Source organism: Hakea prostrata, chromosome 9 (assembly GCF_041222555.1).
Source record: "Hakea prostrata isolate BN-2017 chromosome 9, UWA_Hpros_2, whole genome shotgun sequence".
Classification (NCBI taxonomy): domain Eukaryota; kingdom Viridiplantae; phylum Streptophyta; class Magnoliopsida; order Proteales; family Proteaceae; genus Hakea; species Hakea prostrata.
The window spans coordinates 3267340-3289794 of record NC_142608.1 but is presented as its reverse complement, the minus strand read 5'-3'; the positions used below and the strand labels follow the sequence as shown (position 1 = coordinate 3289794).

The window sequence follows — 22455 nt, the reverse complement described above, 5'->3', positions numbered from 1 at the left end:
GCTAACATTCTTTTGCTTTTAAAAAAAAGGGGGGCCCTTTTTTTCTTTTTTTTTTTTTTTTTATTTTCCCCCCCCCCCCAATCTATTTATTGTTCTAATTTAAATTTTTTATTTGTAAAATATTAATAAAAATATGATTGGTTTGATTTATAGTTTCTGTTTTTACAAATAGTTAAATAGAAATAATTTCTTGAAACAAAAGTACTACAGAAACATTATTGCATACCGGTTTTGTGCTATAGAAACGTTTCTGAAATCTGTTTTTGTGTCACAGCATTATTTCATAATTAAATAAATTAATCTCTTAGATTTTTTACATTTAATTTTTTTTTTCTTAGCTAGTTGTGCTTTATACAAATATATTGTATGTATTTTCGTACTCAAACTACAAATTTTAGATGGAGATAATAAAAAATGGAATGTAATCCATCAAAGTATCATCACTCTGCTTTCTTATTGTCTGCCATAGTAATCAAAGTTTAATAACATTTGCCCAAAGGTGATATCATTTAAGTAATAATAATATATACACTCAAGTTGGATGAATAATAATTTAAAGAATTTAATTTACCCAAAGGTAATGAGACTTTTAGGAATTATTGTTGCATTCATTTTTTTAATGTGAATTAATTCATTAAGATATTTTGATAAGTATAAGGAATATCTTATCACTCAAGGTAAATGGAGTTTTAAAAAATTAGTATTATCTCACGGTATTTGCAAGATTACATGTGAGACTTGTATATTTTAACCCAAAGATTTGCATGTTATTTGGTCGGTTTATGTTAGCTAAAGTTTTATGTCTTTAACATATTTGGTATGATGTGTTTTTCATGCATGTATATTTGAGGGTGACATATTATTCTTATTTCATATGGTTATGATATAATTGCTTGAATACTTTTATTTGAGGAGAAGTTAAAGTATAAAGAATGAGTGATAGACAACAATAAAAGCTAAATAATAATGAAAAAACTCCATTCTTGAGTCCATGCATGACAGTGTGGAGATAAATGACACAAAAATAAAATATATTGCTGAGGTAAAAGCAATGTTTGAGTTATCACAAAAGGGTGAAAAAGGAGAACTATATCCAAGCTGATTTCTTCGACATTTGATTGTACGGGAAGTATTAGAAAATATCTCATGGAGATGTTTTTTACAACAAATAAATTAAAGGATCTTGGGACAACGATTGATGATGAATTTTTATTTTATTTGGCTATCAAATTTCTTTTAGAGTCATACGCTACGCTTAAAACTTCACTCAATATGTAGACAAAGGAAAAGACCATGAAAGACTTCATTTCCATATGTACTTTAAAAAAAAAGACAAGAATCAATACTATAAATCTGGTTGAAGACTACAAGACATCTGTTAGTAGGTTTCACAAGAACAAACAACATTCTTTAAAAAAAGAAAGTATCATCCATATAACAAAGAAAAGAAGAACCATGATGATATTACATGTTATTGGTGTGATAAAAAATGGCATTTTAAAAGAGACTTTAATGCACATAAATCTTGGCTGGAGAAAAAAGTCGCTAAAGAATGGGAAGAAAGAGTATTCTAGGAGATAAAGCCTATTTCTCTTTGTAGTTTATATATATTTTGAAAATTGAACTTATTCATTCACATTACTATTATTTTCAATTTAATTGATCTTATGATTTGTTATTAATTAAATTCATGCTTGTTTAGTGGGAGAACTCAGTGAAAACTAATAAATTGATATATATGCATTTAGATGTGTGTTTCGTTGTTATGTTGTTTTGAAAATGGTGATTTTACCGTTATCTATGTGTGGTTTTTAGGCATAATTGATGGATTGATTATTAACCAAGGCCTTGGAATTAAAGGAAATTCATAATCGGATGCCTTGTGGCTTTGTTGCTGGTTAAATGTTCTTATATATGATTCAAAATTTAAAATTCAGTGTCTCTAATAAATATCTCTCATACTCTCCTCATGCAGTAGACCTGGTGGGGGTAACAACTGCAACAAATTATTACAGTTAGCTTCAAGGTCGCCCATGTGTTTAATGAGGCAAGCAAACCATGTTGAAATGAAATGAAATGAAATGTTGAAATGTGGTTTTATACATATGGTAGTATTTTTCTATTGTGTTTGGGTTTTTCTTTGTTTCATTTTCTACACAGATGGTCCCCAACAAGGTGAGGCGGGACCCATTACCCTGATTAAGGAAGCGGAAGTACCAAATAAGTAGGGTGGGGGTTCTCACTCGGAAGTCCTGCAGGTTCTGAGGGTGGTTGCCCCTCTCTGAGATTTGGGTTTTTCTCAAATCAGAGTCGATGATTCTGAAACCTAACAACCCTTCTCTCTTCTACCCAAGAAAAGTCCTGCAGGTGTGAATGAAAATGGGCAGCAATGACTGATCTTTGCTGAAAATCCAGTTATATGACTCTGGATTGACATGCGTGTTGAGTGCTTGGGAGAAAAGAAGAAGAAACTAACAGGAAATCATCAATAAAGTTAATCAACTTTATGCCTAAGTTTTCACTAAACCCTACTGTTTAATCTTGACATTTTTTATATTTGGCTTTTCAACACCCGTGGGGATGCTTAGGATAACTTCATTTTTATTATTAAATGTGTCAAATAGAAGAAGAAGAAACGACGAGAGCAGCAAATTTAGTGTCTAAGGCTTTCAAGTTTCATTGAACAAAATTTGTAAAAAGGTATTTTTACAATGCATTTTTATTGACCTCCAGTTACAATTGTGATCTACCAACCATTACGCTGAAAACTAATTACTTGTTTATCATCAATCTAAATCATTTTCAAAAATAAATAAATAAATAAAATAATTGAACCGCTCAAATATTTGACGTGTTCAAAGCCTGAAAAGTGTTCAAAATTGGCAGCTGTGGAAAAATCCAAGCAGAGCCACAAATTCAACTGCAAGAAATAATTTACTAGAGAGACATCCCAAGAGTGGGACTTGACCCAAGGTCCATCCTGCACTAGGGAGGGTGATTATGGATCCCTGATGTACTGTGCAATGATCTTCACATTGTTGTAAGATCAATCAACAAGAAATTCATAGCATATGATTTGATAGTGTCCCATCTATGTTGGCATGGCCAAAATCCAACGGTGAGATTCCACTACATGGATTTAGATCTGCACCATGACATCGATATTATATTCAATTGTTGAAATTAAAAATAATAATTACGTGGTTAGTTGCTTTTACGTTTTATGTTTTTCTTTACAAAAGTAATTATTCAATATTTTACTTAATAAAATTAGTTAAAATTGAATTTGTATTTACAAAATTTATTAAATTAGTGATTTTTTTTTTTTTTTTTATCTCTTTAGACAATTTTATCCCTAAAATTGATCATTCTGACATAAGGGTGAAAATGTTTAAAAGATATGAAAAAATAGTGATTCTTCCCTTTGATGTGGGTAATTTTAAGGATAAAAAAAATGTTCAAATGAGATGAAAAATCACTATTTTTGTTAGTTTTGTAAATTTAAATTTAGTTCTAGTTAGTTTTGTTTGTTGAAACATTGAGTAACTATTTTTATAAAAACAAAAAAAAACCCTATAAGTAGCTAATCATGTAATTTTCACATTCAAATTTTTTCAATGTTTTGTAAATTTTTGAAATAGTGTCTTGTTCTAACTCACTCTAAACCCTCAATTTGCATACCCTAGTTGGATATTAGAAACAAAGGAAATGATTCTGATCAACCAAAAAGTGAAAACTTTAAGCATGCAATTGGAAAGTAGTAACAAAGGCAAATAGGAAGGCGTTGAAGTGTAATTGAACCTAACAAATCCCTAGAATTAAGTTTCGAAAAAAAGATGAGAGACAAAATTGGGAGACATTTAAAGATTTATTAGGTTAAATTCTTAGTTAGTTTCTAATCATGGCCCTTGATTAATTAATTGTCACGTATCACAATCTAAATATGAATCACAAAAAATTGTAGGAGGTAAGAATTGTAGAGAATTTGAACCCTTCAAATTGTCGAATTCTATTAGGCTGCGTTTGTTTGTTGGAATAAAGATGGGGTGGGAAAAAAGAGGTGTGAAAATTCTTGAAAAACGTGTAAATTTCTTACTTTTCCTTTAAATCTCAAAATGGTATATTATTTGGTTGCTTGGGGTGGAAAAGTGGGAGACAAGTTTCCTTTAAATCAAGGAAACTTGTCTGCTGATGTGGCAGTCCAACTTTCCCACCCCATGCCATTTTAAAACCTCACATATTTGGTGGGACTTACTGGAAAAATTGGGAAAAGTAAAAAGTGGGACCCACCCCTTTCACTTTTTCACAAAACCCTTTCTTTTCCTTTCCTTCTCCCTCACCCCACTACACATGGGACCCACATTTTTTTTTCCCACCCCACCTTTACAAACAAACGCAGCCTTAGTGTATTGACATTATGAAGAAAATACCATCACAAAGGAATTTTATTTCTTCAACCTTAGAAACCCAGAGTTTTCAAATTCTAAAATCCAAGAAGCTTCCTCATTTAATCCTTGGCCATGCATCCCTCATTTTCTTCCTTTTCTGCTTCGCCGAAGGAGATGAAGGAAGGAACACAGTACAGTACACACCCACCGCCCCACGCTCGCTCTACAAAGTAATTGCAGAGGACAATCAAAGATGTTGTCTCTCACTATGGGGGGGGAGTTAGGAATGACTCAATGAGCAGTGAACCAGCTTTTAGTGCTCTCCGATGGCTTTACCAACACAAATTTGGTGGGACCCACAAGTAAAAATAATTAAAAAAAAAAACCCCTGTATTTATGGTGGTAAAGCCGTGGGGAAGCACAGAATCGGGATAGCTGATCCGGACTCCTCTCACAGTGGGCAGTGGGGTATAGGAATATTGACCTGTGAACCAGCTTTTTTCCATGCTACCTTATCTTCGTTGACTTGACTTGACTCCAACGTACAACCTCATATATATCTCCTGCATTTTAGGTCTTTTTGTTCTTGGTTCATCTTTCCCTCCTCGGTGATCGAATTCCTCGAAAGCAGAGAAAACGCATCGACTAGCACAATCATGGATGATCCCAGAGTAGATGGTGGTGCAGTTGATGGGAACATAACTCTCCTTCAAGAGGTGACTGCAGGCAAGCTTCCGATTGAATCCGAGCCGGAGCACAGTGATGATCATGAGGTAAAAAGCATTCTACGTACACTCCCTAGCTAGCTAGCTACTTAAATGGTTCCCACTTCCCCTGCTCAGCTGGCTTATTAATAATTGAAGGATTTGCTGAAATGTAAAAACGGTGACTACTCCATACAAACAATCAATCCAGCTAGCTGCACCCATGCACCCTCACATATACCTTATGTTTTGCACTTTCTGCAGATCCCAGAACTACCACCGAAAATTGAAGATTCGAAAAAAGCCATGGTAGAAGAAGTAGCAACGAAAAAAGCTATGGTAGATAGTGAGGCTGGAGAAACAGGAAAGAATGATGTATCACAGCGCATAAAGGACAAAGCAAGTATCCATTTGATTGCGGCGACACTTATTGCCACAGTAAGCTTTGCAGCTGGTTTGAACATGCCTGGTGGATACAGAGCTGATGCCCCACATCAAGGAATGGCGACTTTGACAAAGAAGACAGCGTTCCAAGCATTCCTCGTATCGAATTCTCTTGCTTTCTGTTTCTCAGCCGCCTCAATTGCAACCCACTTCATAATCATAATCGATTATCGTCTTAAAAAACGGGCAGGTTTACTTTCGCTTGCTGTGTTTCTTACTTCTGTGGGCCTTGTTGGAATGGTAGCTAGCATTCATTTCAGGCACCATCGCAGTGTTAGCTTCCTCCGTTGCTCTCTGGGTGTCTTTTACTATAATTGGCTTCATATTCTTCCTCGTTCTCTGTATTTTCTTGGTTTTCTATGTGATCACAGGGCTACCTTCCAGAAAGAAAGTGCCTGTGGTGGTGGATGCTAACGAAGTTGATAGAAAGGAGGTGCCAGTGGATGATAACGAAGTTGATAATGATGATTGGCGAAATAGCAATTCGATATGGTACAAATTGGCTCACGAGAGCAAAGATTAAGGGGAAACATTAGAATTTAACTTTTTAGTTGAATTTTTATTATTTTTTATTTAAAGATAATGAAACGTATTAAAATTTAATTTCTTGAAATTCTTATTCTTTATTCAACCCTTATTATTTTCTTTTCTATTCAAAGCAAGGATCGATCTGAATCGTCGCCGTCGGTATATAAAGATTTATATCTAGAAATGATAAAATAAGGTGTTAGGAAAACCAGGAAAGCTTTCACTGCTCATTGATCGAAGTACAAAAATTTTTGTTTTTATACTTTATCGATTGGATCGGTGGAGAAAGGATAAAAAAATTTGAACAAGATGGATTATTATTTTTTCTTTTTGTTTTTATATCTTTTAATGCTTTATTTTGATCCATTTTTATATAAGTGTCAGGAAGGGAAAGGAGAATAAGCAAAAACAACCCACTAAAATTCATTAAGATGCCAACTTTCTCTTGTATATTAATTATATAATTTTTACTTCTTTGTAGAAAAACAATTTAGTTTTGAACACTTTACACAAAAGATTTTGAGAGAACTTAATGCTTATATGCGTTCATTGCTTTTGATAAATTCTACAAATCAACAACGTACTCCAAACATACCGTTAGTAAACCCAAGCCCAAACTGTTAGTAAACTCAATTCTAAATCGTTAGCTCAAACCGTTAGTCAGTCCAAACCCAAACCCAAACTGCACCGATCTGAAATCATTATTTTCTTAATGGACCGTGTTTAGACTCAGTGTTTTGTAGCTCGAAACTGTTAGTCCCAGCCGAACTGGCCCAACTCGAACCGCTGACACTCGTAATAAAATGTTAAAACTTTTTTTTTGTTCTAATTGGCTGGTGGTGTTCGCCTGTTGGGTGGTTCTCATTATTCATTGATTGATCATTTAATGTTATTGATTGTGGCTTTAGTGGGATTTTTTTTATTTTTTTATTTTATTTTTTTTATTTTGTCCAGATAAAAGTTGTTTCAATCAGTGAAGTTATACCGCCTTTGTTTACCAAAAAAAAAAAAAAAGTTATACCGCCTTTTCTTGTAGACCACGCTTTGCGTGTTCCTGGTTTTTGACTTTACCGAAGATAAGTCTTTCATGTTTAATTATTTTTAAAGAGAGTTTGGGAAAAATTAAAAAAATCTCCGGTGTGAGCAGCAGTGCTGCCATGTTTTTCGTTTTCAAGGTCATTATAGCTTTGTGGTTGCTCGGCAGAGCTGGGGTAGCCTCTCCAGGAGAAGAAATCGATTTCACTTATAATGGGTTCGGAAGTGCTGATATGCAGGTGGACAGCTTGGCCAAGATCGAACCCAATGGCCTCCTCGTGCTGACCAACGCCACCATGCTACAGAAGGGCCAAGCCTTCTACCGTAATCCGATTCATCTCCACAATAAATCCTCATCCTCATCCTCCCCAGGTGATTTTCTTTCCTTTTCTACTACTTTTGTCTTCGCCATCGTCCCCCAAACCCCCAATCAGAGTAGTCACGGGATCGCCTTTGTTATGGCACCAACCATGGGGCTTCCTTACGCTTTTCCAAATAGATATCTTGGCCTGTTCAACGAGTCTAATGTTGGCAGTTCAAGCAATCATGTATTCGCAGTAGAGCTCGACACCTTCAAAAATCCTGGGTTCCAAGACATCAACGACAACCACGTCGGTGTCGATATCAATGGATTGGTGTCTGTTGCTTCCACACCAGCATCCTATTTCGATAAGAATGGTAAGCCCCAAAACCTAAGCCTCATCAGTGGCCACTCCATGCAAGTCTGGATTGATTATGATGGTGTACACAGAGAGCTTAACGTCACATTAGCTCCAATTTTCGTCTCTAAACCGGCTCTTCCCCTGCTATCTCTGTCTTTAGATCTTTCTACGGTGTTGACGGAACCCACGTTTGTTGGTTTTTCGTCCTCTACTGGTGAGCTTACCGGATCCCACTATGTGTTGGGATGGAGCTTCAAATTGAACGCCCAAGCAGAACAACTCAATCTCACCCTACTTCCCTCACTGCCCCTACAAGAATCTAAACAAAAACATAACCAGCAGCATCTGATCATTGGACTTCCGATAATTACTGCTGTTTTGGTGTTGGCCATGGTGTTTGGCTTCCAGATTGTGTTGAAAAGAAAGCGTAAATATGAAGAAGTGCTTGAAGAATGGGAACTAGAATACGGACCTACTAGGTTCAAGTATAAAGATCTCTACATGGCCACTGGAGGGTTTAAGCCAAAGGAGATGCTGGGTGTTGGTGGCTTTGGTCAAGTGTATAGAGGCGTATTACCCACCTCCAAAGTCGAAGTTGCAGTGAAGAAAATATCTCATGAATCGACACAGGGGATGAAGGAATTTGTAGCCGAAATTGTTACAATAGGTAAACTACGACATCGTAATCTGGTAACACTCTTGGGGTATTGCCGACGTAAAGCAGAACTCATCTTGGTTTACGAATATATGCCTAATAGAAGTCTAAACAAGTTTCTATTCGATCCATCAATGCCGTTGCTGAGTTGGAGTCAAAGATTTCAAATTATTAGAGGCGTGGCTTCTGCTCTATTTTATCTTCACGAAGAATGCGAGCAGGTTGTGATTCACAGAGATGTGAAGTCCAGTAATGTTCTATTGGACAGCGAATTCAATGCAAGACTGGGTGATTTTGGACTTGCAAGATCGTATGGCCATGGAATTGAACCTCAAACAACACATGTAGTTGGAACGCTTGGTTATCTTGCACCAGAACTTTCAAGAACCGGCAAACCTAATACGAGTACAGATGTTTATGCATTTGGGGCCTTTTATGTTGGAAGTTGGCTGTGGAAGGAGGCCAATATGCCAAAAAGTAGCAGATGAGTATGTGGTGCTGGTGGATTGGGTGTTTCATTGCTGGAGAAGAGGGGCAATTCTTGATGCTGTGGATCCTAAATTGGGAATGAATTATGTGGAGACGGAAATGGAGATGGTGTTGAAGCTGGGATATCTTTGCTCAAGTTGGGATCCAGCTGCAAGGCCAACCATGCGACAAATTGTGCAGTATTTGGAGGGAGAGCTTCCATTTTCTCTACCAGATCCCTCATGTCTTACTTTGGGTTCTAATGGCTTAACATATATGGATGTCAAAAACACTGATGATTTTGCATCGTCTTCATCACTATCTGTTCAGGACTCGTCGATACTCTCCGGAGCACGTTGACGCAAGTGTAACTCATGTAAGTCATTGACCCCTGTTGCCTTTCTAATCAAAATGCTATTAGAATACCAGAGCTGTTTTCGCTTTAAACCTGAGTGAAACGAAAGTAATGGGGGCCCAAACTAAAACAGCCCCAAAAGTAATGGAGGGCTTGGGCTTGGGCTCAGTGTTGTATCACCTGCCAAAGTTCCAAAGCTGACGTAGTGCCAAGTAGTGGCTTTGTGAACCACATGAGAAGGAAAATTCCAATTGAATAGTTAAGAGGAATTTCAGTTGTCTTGGAAAGTAATGTGACAAACCTCAATTGTCGCGTAAGTACGTGACACCTTTCACGTGATGGAGAATTTTCAGCACGTGACAAATCAAATGGGCTAGGGAAAAAATGTGCTTAAATTAGAAATGGGCCTAATGGGCTTGAAAAAATTAATGGATATAACCAAATACATCCTAGTTTCGGTTGCCATTGACAACAGTTATCCAGTCATGCGCAGGTCATATCCTTTTTCCAATTCCCAACAAACCCAGTATTAAGTAATTAATTAATGAAATGTGGAATTATTGGAACGATAATTGAGAGATAATTGGAGGTAGGAAATGATTTAAAGACCACAGAATGGGATTATAGAAGGAAAAAAGAAAAAAAAAAAACATAATCTTTCTTCTATATGATCTTCATATATGTAACACAGCTCATTTCCATGGATCATCATCAACAAACAATTACAGTAATAATATTATAATGGAAAAGTCTTTTTTTTTTTGATAAACCTATAATGGAAAAGTCACGAGGAGGAGAGAGAAAGAAAGAATGATCTAGAAAATGTCGAGAATCTCAAGAATGGAACGATTACAGAGGGGACAAGAACCTCGATTCAACCAGATCTCCCTTGAACAGACCCTGCAAAATGTGTGTCCACATGGTATGAAAGCTGCACCTTTACGCCTCCCCATACAGACGCAACACATTCCGTCACTTCCTCCTCCTCCTCCACCTTCTCCTTCTTTCTCTCCGTTCACTGCAACTCCTTCCAATCCTTCCCCTTCTTCTTCCAGCAGTTTCATTAGAGAAACCCTTAACGTTAATGGCGTACCAGGGGTAGTGGCTGTGGTAGCTGTAACCGCCGGAGTCGTCTCCGGAGCAAAGTCGGAAGTGGTGGTTCCATCTAAATCCTGGGCCGCCCGGAGATGACGTTCTGCTGCCAACGCCGTCGCCAAGTTCATCCCCGCCGCCGCAGCCGGCGGGTTGTCCTGATTCATGCAACCCGGATCCAGAAACTCAGTTTCCTCCGCCATTTCCATTGCTTGAACTCGATCTTGGTCTCCCCCTTCTTCCTCCACCTCCTCGTCGTCGCTCTCTCTCACGGCCATATCCGATGCCTTGAAGCTCCAAGAAGCTCCACAGCATCCCATTCCCTTAAACCCCAGCCGTTCTTTCAAACTCCTCCATCTGCTAGCTCCTCCTTGTATTCCTTCCATCTCTCAGATTCTAACCCACAACTATCAGAATTTGTTGAGCCCTTTCTGCTAGCTTGCCATTCTTCTTAATACCTGCAATTGCGGAACCCTTTCTCTCATCATCAGAAACGAAATATAATATCATAAATAGCATAAACAGCAATAATGATTAAAAAAGTCAATGAAGCCAAAGACAAATTGGGTTACCAGGAGAAAGTACATGACCTGCATATCACAGTCGAATTGAATGGTGATTCTTCCCCAGATAAGAAAAAATATGCACCAGCTCCTTCAAGAACAGCAACTCTACCACCTTCTAATTCAAATAAGAAAGAGACCCCAAAGTTAAACAGAAGAAGAAACACAAGTTGAATTTAGAAATTTATTGCAAAAGCAGAAAGAGGGAGTTGGGAAGGAGGGAAATGGGCTTTCTCTTACTTTGGAGACATGACAAAGTATTATATTCGGATCTCCTTTCCAGTTTCCGTTATAGAGAGTTCAATTCAATAAAACTTTTGAGAAAGAACAAAACAGAGGAAGAAGAAGAAGAAGGGGAGAGAGGAAGAGGAGAAGGAAGAAAAAAAAAATGAGAGTTTTAAAGAAGAAAGTGTTTCTTGCAATCAGAAGAAGTATAAATTCTTTAATCATTTCTGTTTTTATACTTTAATTAAATTAATTAATTTAAGTTAATTTGTCTTCTACACTTCTTTTTTTTCCCTCGTTCTTCCATAGATTCTCCTCGCCAGCCATAACGAGAAGTCAAAAGTCATCGACACCAGAGCGCGGAAACCAAAGTTTGCCAGGGGCATTATCTGAGAATGACAACACAAATAAATGAATAATTAAAGTTCCTCTGAATACCATAATTACCCTTCCCTTAAAATTATTACCCGCAATTATCGGAATTTTCTCTTACCACCAAAAAAAAACTTGTAAAATTAAAGAGAAATAAAAAAAGAATTGATTAAGAAAAATTAGGTGACAATAATTTATTAAAACAGGCAAAAGTTAGGAAGGAATTTTTTTTTAATTGATGACAATTTGGAACAAAATTAGAAGATGAATTTCAATTGTGGAATCTATGCATTATCAAATAAAGAACATGCAAATAAACAATTCAGATAACCATAGCTATATATTCAGGAAAATATCATCGGTTGTACCCAAGTCTTTGGTGTACATAACAGTGCATATATATACTAAATGATTGGCTGAGAAAACAAAGAAAATACAAGACTATTGAGGTGGCTGGTAAAATACCAACGCTTCCACATAGAGGCGTTCCTCTGAGGATGTAATCCTGGTGCGCATAAGTTGGCGCGAATGAACCTCAGATCAAAAAAACAATTTTAAAATTAAGATTTTATTCTCAACCAATCATTTAGTATAAAAATGCATTGACGTGCAAAGCATAGGATATTTTTTCCTATAAATATTCTAGTATTCTATCAAAAAAAACTATATAATAATAAGGTTCATTATGATTTGTTTTGGTTTAATTTATATGAATTACATTTTAGTTATGATGGATTGTTTTTTGGATAATTATTATTGTTCTCTTGTATTATAACTTAATTACTAAAAGAACATTACTTTTTATGAAATTACTATTATCCCCCTCAATTCTAACGGTGTTAAGTTTATGATTGAATGTTTAATGTCTATTCTATCATTTTATAATTAAGAAAGTCAAAGATAATATTATCTTCATTTTTAAAAAAAAAATCATATGAAATAATTTTACATGTATATTTTTATCATTTTAAATTAAAAAAAAAAAGAAAAAGAAAAAGAGCACCCTATTGGTATTAGGAACTTCTTAAAATTGTTAACATCAAATTAAATAATAAATAAATAAAATCTATTGGAAGTATAAACTTCATAAAATTGATAATACTAACGGGAAAGTAAATAATAAATATTTTAAAAATAATACCAAAAATTAGGAATTACTATTTTTTTTATTGCCAAATTGAAAAGTAGATATATAAAATTGAAAATGAGTTTTTTTTTCTTTTTCTCTCTCTCTATTTTGACTAGAAAGAAGATTGTTAAATTAAGTTTAAATTTTTCCTAATTACTTAGGTTAGTAATGTAATTTAATATAAAGTGTAAAAAAACCATATAAAATCGTACAATTAATTTAGAAATTTTAAATAAATAAATATGCTAAGAAATCATAATTTAACAGCAAAGAAGACAACAGTAATTACAGATAAATGTTAAAGGTTGAATTAGTAATTTCAAAGGCAAATAGGGCAACATTAATCACACACAAAGTTAGAGGTTGAATTAGTAATTTCAAAAAGTATAGAAAATAAAATAGTAATTAAAGGTATAGTATAAGGAGGTAATAGTAATTATTATTTTTTTTTTTAAATCATATTAAAGAAAAAGAAAAACTTTGTTTTCATAATCAATTTGGTTTGAATTAAAGAGTCGTTCTTAATTTTGGTTTTGGAGCACTCTTTAATCAAATTAGACTTTATTGGTTGATTGCATTACAGCAAGGGATTAGATAGGCATGTCCGATCATTTTTTTCCCCTTTTGTCAAACGTGTGACCATAAATAATGTATTGAAAATAATATTGGGATCAATCATAGTCAATACATGTATTTATAGATGCTTTGAATCTAGATTAGGTAGAATTGTTCCATTGAATTTACATAACATTTTACTCTCTTGGTTTGTGTTATAGTCACAGATATTTCTGGCCCACTTGAATAGGGTCAGGCCCGTTCTTTGTCGGCCCGGGGCGTCAAGTTCACTTATCTTCGTCAGGAGATCTTAGTGGTAGGTGGCCAACGTGTTTAGCCAGTATATCCGAATGAGATCAACACCTTGCAGGGCCTTGAATCTCCTCGAGCCCAAAGACGACAGGAGGTCTGTCGGCTTTTACTCGCCAAATGACAGAGATGGCTGAAGGGACCTTTGTCTTGTTCAATCGACAGCCAGGAAATCACGATAAAAGGTAAAAGATCCAATTTATAAGGGAGAAGAGAGGCAAGAAGAAGGATAAACTTTACATTTTCCAACCTTCACTCTTTAGCATTCTAACCCTTCAAGAGCTTGATCTTCATCATCTCTTGGGGTCTTTCCTCCTCAATGGAGTTTATCATTTGCTGGCCTGAGTTAACTAGATCGTCGGAGGTGACTTCCCGTCCTCAGAGGCGGCCCACTTTCACCTTGTTCTAATCTCAAGAGCTGGAGCTGGATCGGGAGCGAACCTTGAAGCCAAGATAACATTTCTTGCACCAATAGTTTGTAAAAATTACCAATATTGATCCACACTGATCATGAGATTATAAAGCCTATACCCAAAACAAAACGAATAACATTGGAATGCCCTTCCTATAACGCATCCAAATTTTCTAACCCAAAAACAACATCCAAACTATTTTTTTGACTTAATTTAATTGAAAATACATTATTTTTTATTAATGATATAAGTATTAGGAGAAAATTTTCCTTTGCGAATAGAGAGAATTTTCTTTTTATCTATGAATTCATGATCATAATAACCTAGCAGCTGCATGTCAAATATTTTTCCCCCCCTCGCGGTGATTGATAGAGAACTCAGATTAAGGAAAAGTTAACCATTTGTTTAAGATTTCTTTCTTCAACCATTTGCTCTTATGATTGAATTTTTTTTCAAGTAACCATCCAAAATGTGATCCCATTATCATCTTCTCTATTGTCAATGATTTGGTGTTCCATCCAATCACAAGAATCTACAAAGAAAAACATATTGAAGAAAAGAAAGAGAAACTTATTCCATTAATCAACCTAAGATTTTAGGGACAACACAAATGTAAAAAAAATTTTGCATGATTCACCCCTTGCTAGAATATGAATTGAAAGAAGAAACCCCCAAGGATCCATTAATGTCTGTTTTTGTTTAATAACCACATAAGATATGGCTTAGTCAAAGTTGAGATTAATCTCAAACCAATTCTAATATGATCATAGTTCTAGAAATTAAGATCAATGATCGAATTTTCAACTTCTAGACTTATGGTTGACCCAATTTTAATCCTGCCTACCATGAACTAAAAGCTCATCTCTTGTTCAATCATGATAGGAATTAAAAGCATGAAGCATATGTATTTGGACTCCACAAATCTTTCAGTCCGACAATCCTTTTATTCAATATAAATCCTTAAGTCGGACCCATGAGATGCATAGATTGATGAGAAGTCAACATTTTTCAATTCAAAATGTAATGGCAATTGTATTGTGTAGTATGGTTGGTGATATTTGAAAGCAATGCTTCAAATTGAACTTAGATTTTTCTTAAGTATCGGCAAAGATTTGTACTCTCTTCTGAATTTTCTATCACATATCAAGAAGGGTGCTCACCTCTGAATCATTACAAGATGAATTAAAGATAAGAAGAGCACATACCACACTTATGGACAGAACTACATTGAAGTCAGGGGGCTATATCCCCCACCCCAATTTGTTGAAATTTTCCTTATAGACCTATTTCCATAAGTGAAACATTAACATTTTTTATCCCTCCCCCAGTCCCCCTAATTTTCTGAAATTTCCCATATTTTTTTTGTGGAATTTTGAAATTTCTCCTCAGACCATGTGTAAATGTTAGTATTTCGACCCGATTGGGAAAAAAAAATTAACAATAAAGATAATAAATATAAAATTCATTGTGTTTTGTATAAAATATAATTACTTGGTCTCCTTATGATATTAAATCTTTGCTCCGCCTCTATCGTGGCGGATTGAAGATACAAACTCTTCAAATTGTAGGCTTTACTTCACAAGGCAGACTTGAACGTTGTGCAGTAAATGCACAACACTTGCTATCAAGGGTTGAGATCGAAATCTCGACCGTCCATCTCGTAGGTGGCTAAAAGCGAGACGAATGGTTGAGATTTAGATTTCGACTATTGACAGCATAGTGAGACGCATTTAATGCACAGCACCAAAGTTGAACCGTTACTTCAACCACACTTAAACCCCACAATCAAAACAAAGTAAAAATAGAAAATCATAAAATACTCTAAGAACCTTCAAGATATGTATAAGAAAGGTCAACAACTGGTGATTTACAATTTTCACCCAAATCATTTTTTTTAGGTACGCGAATAAGGTGTCTAAGGGGTATTTCAGTTAATAAATACTTGGCCAAATCACCATTTAATTTGGTTGGATGAGTTTGGCGTTAATCTCCTGATGGTGATGGTGGTTAGCAACCACAAACATCCCCTTTCCCTTCACATGCCAACATATCAATCATGGCCGGAGATTCTCACCAACCCCACACCATATTCATGAATGGATCGGGTTTTTTTTTGGTAAACCATGAATGGATTGGTTCATCGCTCTATTAATAAGACTTCATCTCGGTGCCAATGGAAGGATAGTGCAGTGGTTGAGAACTCACCTGGAGAGATTGTGGGTTCAATCCTTACCGACATATGTAATATCCCAACTCCAATTTCCCTATATATAAAAAGCGACTTTGTTACATAAAAAAGATTTCATCTCGGTAGAAAATACTTTGACCACTCTACAACCCTCCTCTTTCATTTTGCTCACCCAATTGCTACTTTAGCGTAGTGTTGAAACAAATATCACAAAATAGTAAATCAAGAAATAAATAAAATAAAAACACATAAAGATTTAACGTTGTTCACACTTCAATGCAATGTGTTACGTCACGGACGAAAAGGAAGAGATTTTCACTATATACAAGAAGTACAAAAAGAGATCTCACAACTAATCGTCAAAAATAGTTTTACAAGAACTCTCATCAAAAACCCAAATTTTAACTCTCATCAAAGACCCTAATTTAAAATTTTAAGTGTTTCAATAATATAGTAGACAAACATAAAATACATATATAGACCCCAACCGAGAAAACGAGACGATTCATCAAATCGAATCATACTCTAGAAGCTCGAAGGCCTATAGTGAGCCTAGCATGAGCTAACTATCAAATTTAAAGATGTCTAGAATTTTGGAGGAAGTGAGAAAAGCATGCAGGTATTTATGGTAAGCTGTGGGAGAGCAAGTTCCCTTGTAACTCTAGGGGAAGGGTTTATGGTGTACATTTTTAATACTGGAAATTTAATGCCGTTTGCAAGGGTTGAATCCACGATCTCTACACTGAGAAGTATGGACCTTTACCACTCAACCAACCCTGCATTTGCTGGTATGCATTGCTTTCTTATTCGTGTCTTTGTTTCAGTCAAAATAGAAGATGTGACGAAAGCGAAATTAGTCCAACAAAATGGATAAATCGAAGCTACAAGTGCTCTGCCATGAGAAAGAATGGCAATTGCATATTGGCCCAATGACACCCCTTAGTACCCTTAGTTTAGATCTTCGGTCACCATCAATGGAGTCTCCTTTCCAATCACTGGGTTCTGCAAAACCTCCGATGAAGCTCATAACGAAGCTGCCAAGATCGCCTTCTTGGATTTCATTCTCCAACACCACTACCTCGTACTCCTTCTAGGATCACTCTTCCCCAACCAGCTCTCTCCGTTATATGGTATGAAAGCTGCACCTTTCCGCCTCTCCATACAGACGCAACATATTCCTTCCACTCTCACCTTTCTCTTGCAGCAGTTTTATTAGAGAAACCCTAAAGGTTAATGGTGTACATGCATGGGGTAGTGGTTGTGGTAGCTACGGAGCAACGTCGGAAGTGGTGGTTCCTTTTAAATCCTGGGCGGCGCCGAGATGACGTTCTGCTGCCAGGGCCGTGGCCAAGTTCATCCCCGCCTGCATTTCTGTTTCCTCCACCATTTCCATTGCCTATACTCAATCTTGGTCTCCCGCTTCTTCCTCCACCTCCTTTTTGTCACTGTCTCTCACTGCCATATCCGAAGCCTTAAAAAGCTCCAAGAAGCTCCACAGATCATTCCTTCCATCCCCTCAAATCCCAGTCGTTCTTTCAGATTTCTCCATCTGCTCCTTCCTGCTTCTATCTCCCTGATTCTAACCCACCGCTAGCTATCAGAATTCATTACCTTTTTATTCTTCTTAATACCAGAAATTGCAAAATCTTCTCTGAAAAACGAAATGTAAAATCATAAATAGCACAGTAGGCAAAAGGGCCTGCCAACGCACCCGTGCTAGAATATGAATTGAAAGAAGAAACCCCTAAGAATCCATTAATGCATGCTTTTGTATAAGAACCATATCAGATTTGGCTTAGTCAAAATTAAGATTAATCTCTGACCAACATCATGTGTCGCATTTTCAACTTCTCCCAGACTTAATGCTTAACCCAATTGTATTTCTACCTACCATTAAACAAGAAGCTCATCTCCCATTCAACCATGCATGATAGAAATTAGGCATATTACCCCACACCAAAAAAAGATAGAAATTAAGCATGAAAAATATATATTTGGACTTCACAGATCCGGTTGCTGGCAGTATAACATAAAGAAAACCCACAACTGAGCTAAACTAAGAATATCACATATAAATAAACCAATGTCATCGTTTACAATTTCTTGTTTACCCGTAGACAATAACATATGTACAAATCATGGATTGTCAATACAAGGTTGGTAAGTGGTGAGATCTATACTTCTTAGTGGAGAGGTCATGGATTCGACCATTGCGGACAACAAAGCTCTCTGTAAGGATGTAATTGAGGTGCGCGCAAGCTGGCCCAGATGAACTTCAGACACCAAAAAATTAAAAAAAATAACAAATCATGGATAAACTGAAATAATGTTTTTCAGTAAAATTAATATGAAAGAACTGACTATTAAGACTCATTATCATAGATAACTTCAACTTCCGTAGTTATTGCTTGAGTTTGGTTTAAATTCTCCATCATATACATGGATGGATGAAGCTTCATGTTTGATAACCTGATAATATATCAGGCACATCAAATGTATAGGTGATGCGTCCAAAATCTGCTTAGCCTTTAATTAGATCCCTGAAGATGAACCTGCAAAACAAGGTTAGACGTGTCCCAACCCCAGGGTCGGGAAGCCACCTCCGAAGGCTAAGTCAGTAATGGAACTGATCATAGAGCTCTGGCAAGTTGCAGAGCTTAATTGAGAGATAGAATAGAAGAACGATTCAGTTACCTCCCCTTTGTAGCGATTGCTACATTATATAGGGTTTACCTCTTGTTCTCGGTCGTTGGATTTGTTCATGATCCTTCTTGGTGGCCATCCGATTGTAGTGGCTAAGTCAGTAATGGAACTGATCACAAAGCTCTGGCAAGTTGCAGAGCTTAATTGAGAGATAGAATAGAAGAACGATTCAGTTACCTCCCCTTTGTAGTGATTGTTACATTATATAGGATTTACCTCTTTTTCTCGGTCGTTGGATTAGTTCATGATCCTTCTTGGTGGACATCTGATTGTAGGGTTTTCCCCTTTTCTTGAAGGTGGAAGTAGTGTCCAATTTCTATGTTTAACACGATTGCCCCCTCCTCAGAGTAGCAGTAACCGTTTATAACTCAATCACGTATCCCAAACTCTTCAAGGTTACGTCTATATTTTATAACTATAAAGTCAGTCATCCTCACACAACTGATGGTTTAAACCAAGAACCGGTCCCAACCATGGGGTTGGGGCTAACCGAGATCCATGACTTGACCGTGGCTGAGCCGTATTCGCCGGGGTTGAAGATTGAACTGAAAGTAGACCCAGTTCGGTACAAATTTTATCCACAACAATAGGTCTATGAGAAATAAACAATTTCAATTCAAGACATTGTGCTTCAATTTTATGAGGGCTTCAAATTAGTTTGGAAAACTTTCATCTGTCAAGGATAGAGGTCTCTATATTTCTCCCATACTTTTCCATCATATATTTTTGTAAGGAACCCATCCTAAAAGACTAACATGATAAATAAACAATGCAACCCCCATTTAATGTGGCAAGCCTCTATAAATTGACAGCATACTAGCATGGCAGATTGGTTGAAAAGTTGGGATCAGGTGAGTTATCTAGTTTCACATGATGGGAAAAAAATTTAAAAAAAAAAACTATTTCCTTTATTCGATCTCTAGTTCTTGTGCAAAGCAAGAAACTCAAGGGTGATTGGGGAAAAAAAGAAATGGATTTAATAGGAAGTTGTCTTAGCTGCTGAATTTGCCCACACAAAATTCTGAGATGCCTTTAATAGCTCGAATGTTAGGAAGCTACACACGCATGAGGCAACGGCTCAACAAGGTGCTAGCAGGAGATGTCCACTTCATCCATTTGTCAAACTTAATGTTGATGTATCTTGGATGCCAAAGACAAGAACAGGTGAAATGAAAATCATCATATGAGATGCACTTGAAAAACCATTAGTTGTTGTGTCAAAACTGAAGCAATTCACCTCAATCCTAGAAAGAGAAGCAACATCTTTAAGAACTAGAATTCTTGAAGCTTTGGCGAATGGTTTTGACTTCATTGAGGTGGAGTCAAATTGCAAACAATTCGTAAATTGTGTTTTGGTTGTCAACTCCCCTACTCCGACCTAGATTTTGCCCATTTTAGAAGATATAAGACTTCTCGCCACTAAGTTTTTGGGCTTCAATTTCAAGAATATTTCTTAAAGATCCAATATAATTGTGGATCATCTAATTTAGAAAGCCCACTTGGTTTCATACACGAGTTATCGACATGTTACTCTAATTAGTTGCTTGAGTTTTGCTCGGCTCCAATTCTTATATCACTTTTTTTTTTATGAAATAAAGACTTTGATTACCAAAAAAATAAAAAATACAGGAGCCGAATACTTCAAATCGTTGTATTTCCTTCCTTCTTTCACCCACAACCAAATGAAACAAGAAAAAAAAAATCATAAAATACTTTAATAAGAACCTTCTAGATATGTGTAGAAAGGTCTAGCAGCAAAGTTTGTGTCGATCTTCCGATGTGGATGGCGATTGGCGGTTACCACCAGAAGATTTGTTTTCGTCTTTCATCCACGTGTCAAAATATCAATCATGGACGGAGATTTTTGCCCTTCCACAGTCCACAACTCCACACCCGGATTTTGCTTCGGCAAATGTTCACTACTCAAAAGGTGCAGACGTGCAGTCATCGAATCAAGATGTCGGTCGAAATTTTTTATGTGACCGTCACAAAACAAGTGATAGAGATGAAACGTAATCTCAATCCGACGACTGCAAATGCAATTTGCGCTGAACTGAACCTCGATTCTCCACACCTACCCCCAACATTATATTTATGAATCGATTCAGGACTCAATTAATAGATTTCATCTCCGAGAAAATTCTTTGAATAATCTGCAAACCCTTCTCTTCCATCTACTGCCTTTGTGTAATAGATTGACCACCACAGAATAAGAGAAATGGCAATGGCAGGAGTTTCATCTTGCAATCCCTTCTTGTCTGCGAACCCAACGCAGCTTCATCTGTGCTTTCAGGAAGAAAATTTTGATGTCCACTGTTACAGTTCATTCTGTAGCGAAGCCGTCAGCGAAGGGCGCGGAGGTTGCAGGATCGAGAATTTCGATCGGCAAGGCGAATCGTCAGGTTAGACGACCGATTCTGAGGATACGAGCGGCAGCGAACGATAACGACGACGAGTGGGGACCTGAAAACGAAGAATGGACTGGTGAAGCGGTTGCAACGGCGCTGGGAGAGGAAGAGAAGCCGCCTCAGCAGCCTCAGCCGCCTCAAGAACCCAGTAAAGTGGATCAACTCAAGAAGGCTCTGGTAGATTCACTCTATGGCACCGAAAGAGGTTTGACGGCCTCCAGTGAGACGAGAGCCGAGATCGTCGAGCTCATCACGCAGCTTGAAGCCCTAAATCCAACCCCTGCTCCCACCGAAGCTTTGACTCTTCTCAATGGCAAATGGATTCTTGCGTGAGTATTTTTGCTTGTTAATAAGTCCTCGTGAGTCTTTCTTGATTACTGATGGGATGTAATATTCATGGCGGGCGGTTGTGCAGGTACACTTCGTTCTCGGGCTTGTTCCCCTTGTTTTCGAGAGGAATACTACCTTTAGTGAAGGTGGAGGAAATATCCCAAACGATCGACTCAGAAAACTTCACAGTCCAGAATTCAGTCTATTTCAGTGGACCTTTGGCCACAACTTCCTTCGTCACCAATGCCAAATTCGAAATCCGAAGCCCCAAGCGCGTCCAGGTTAGTAGTTAAGAACCCAGAAATCTACATTAACTATACTCTGAAACTAAGACCTGCAAATCTGAAATGGGAAAGGCCAAGATAGATCTTCTGTATGTTAATAAAACTCATGTGTGCAGATCAAGTTCGAAGAAGGCATAATTGGAACACCCCAGTTAACGGACTCCATTGAGACACCAGAAAGCGTGGATGTTCTAGGGCAGAAGATTGACCTCGCTCCCTTTAGAGGCCTGATCACCTCACTTCAAGATACTGCTTCATCTGTTGTAAGAACCATCTCCAGCCAACCACCCCTGAAGATTCCTATCACCAACGACAATGCCCAGTCATGGTTACTCACCACATATCTTGATGATGAACTGCGCATAACCAGGGGTGATGCTGGCAGTGTGTTTGTACTCATCAAAGAAGGCAGCTACCTCTTGACCTCCTAAATAAGGGTGTTGCTGACTTCTTTTTTGTTTTATTTTTTGGGGTGGGGGTAGAGTGAAAGGTGTTGCTGATTGTAAATTGTGTGACATGTTATGGACTAGTGGATAATACTGGTTCAAAAATACAAGCTTGTAACTATTGAAAACCTAAACATTCCTATGAACGTTGGGCTTTTGTATCCATACAATCTTGTTCTTTTGACAAGCAGACATGCCA

General features: G+C 37.0%; 2 protein-coding genes and 2 pseudogenes across 5 annotated transcripts; 3 read left to right on the top strand and 1 right to left on the bottom strand.

Annotated features, from left to right (window-relative positions):
• Nucleotides 1-5000: 5000 nt before the first annotated feature.
• Nucleotides 5001-6475, top strand: LOC149004083 (uncharacterized; annotated as a pseudogene). The gene is made up of 2 exons (XR_016175708.1): nt 5001-5161; nt 5357-6475. The product of XR_016175708.1 is annotated as an uncharacterized LOC149004083 (transcript).
• Nucleotides 6476-7086: 611 nt separating this feature from the next.
• LOC149004082 (L-type lectin-domain containing receptor kinase IV.2 pseudogene) lies at nt 7087-9728 on the top strand (annotated as a pseudogene).
• Nucleotides 9729-9867: 139 nt separating this feature from the next.
• LOC149004081 (uncharacterized) lies at nt 9868-11302 on the bottom strand. Of its 3 annotated transcripts, none has more exons than XM_089169457.1 (3): nt 11135-11302; nt 10922-11012; nt 9868-10789 (listed from the first exon to the last, which is right to left on the bottom strand). In XM_089169457.1, exon 3 carries the CDS (start codon nt 10715-10717, stop codon nt 10055-10057), a length of 663 nt encoding a protein of 220 aa, XP_089025583.1. In that variant the 5' UTR covers nt 10718-10789; nt 10922-11012; nt 11135-11302; the 3' UTR covers nt 9868-10054. The 3 variants fall into 3 exon arrangements, with proteins under 3 accessions (XP_089025583.1, XP_089025582.1, XP_089025584.1); XM_089169456.1 differs by having other exon boundaries at nt 10922-11009; XM_089169458.1 differs by having other exon boundaries at nt 10904-11302.
• A 9424-nt stretch (nt 11303-20726) lies between these two features.
• Nucleotides 20727-22415, top strand: LOC149004080 (light-induced protein, chloroplastic-like). The gene is given in 4 exon segments (XM_089168089.1): nt 20727-21072; nt 21074-21525; nt 21612-21807; nt 21927-22415. Coding segments are annotated over 4 exon segments (1029 nt in total). The 5' UTR covers nt 20727-21006; the 3' UTR covers nt 22242-22415.
• Nucleotides 22416-22455: the final 40 nt, after the last annotated feature.

Bases quoted from the DNA above. Each gene is read 5' to 3' on its own strand.
- LOC149004081 (XM_089169458.1), bottom strand. From the start codon at position 10,717: ATGGAAGGAATACAAGGAGGAGCTAGCAGATGGAGGAGTTTGAAAGAA.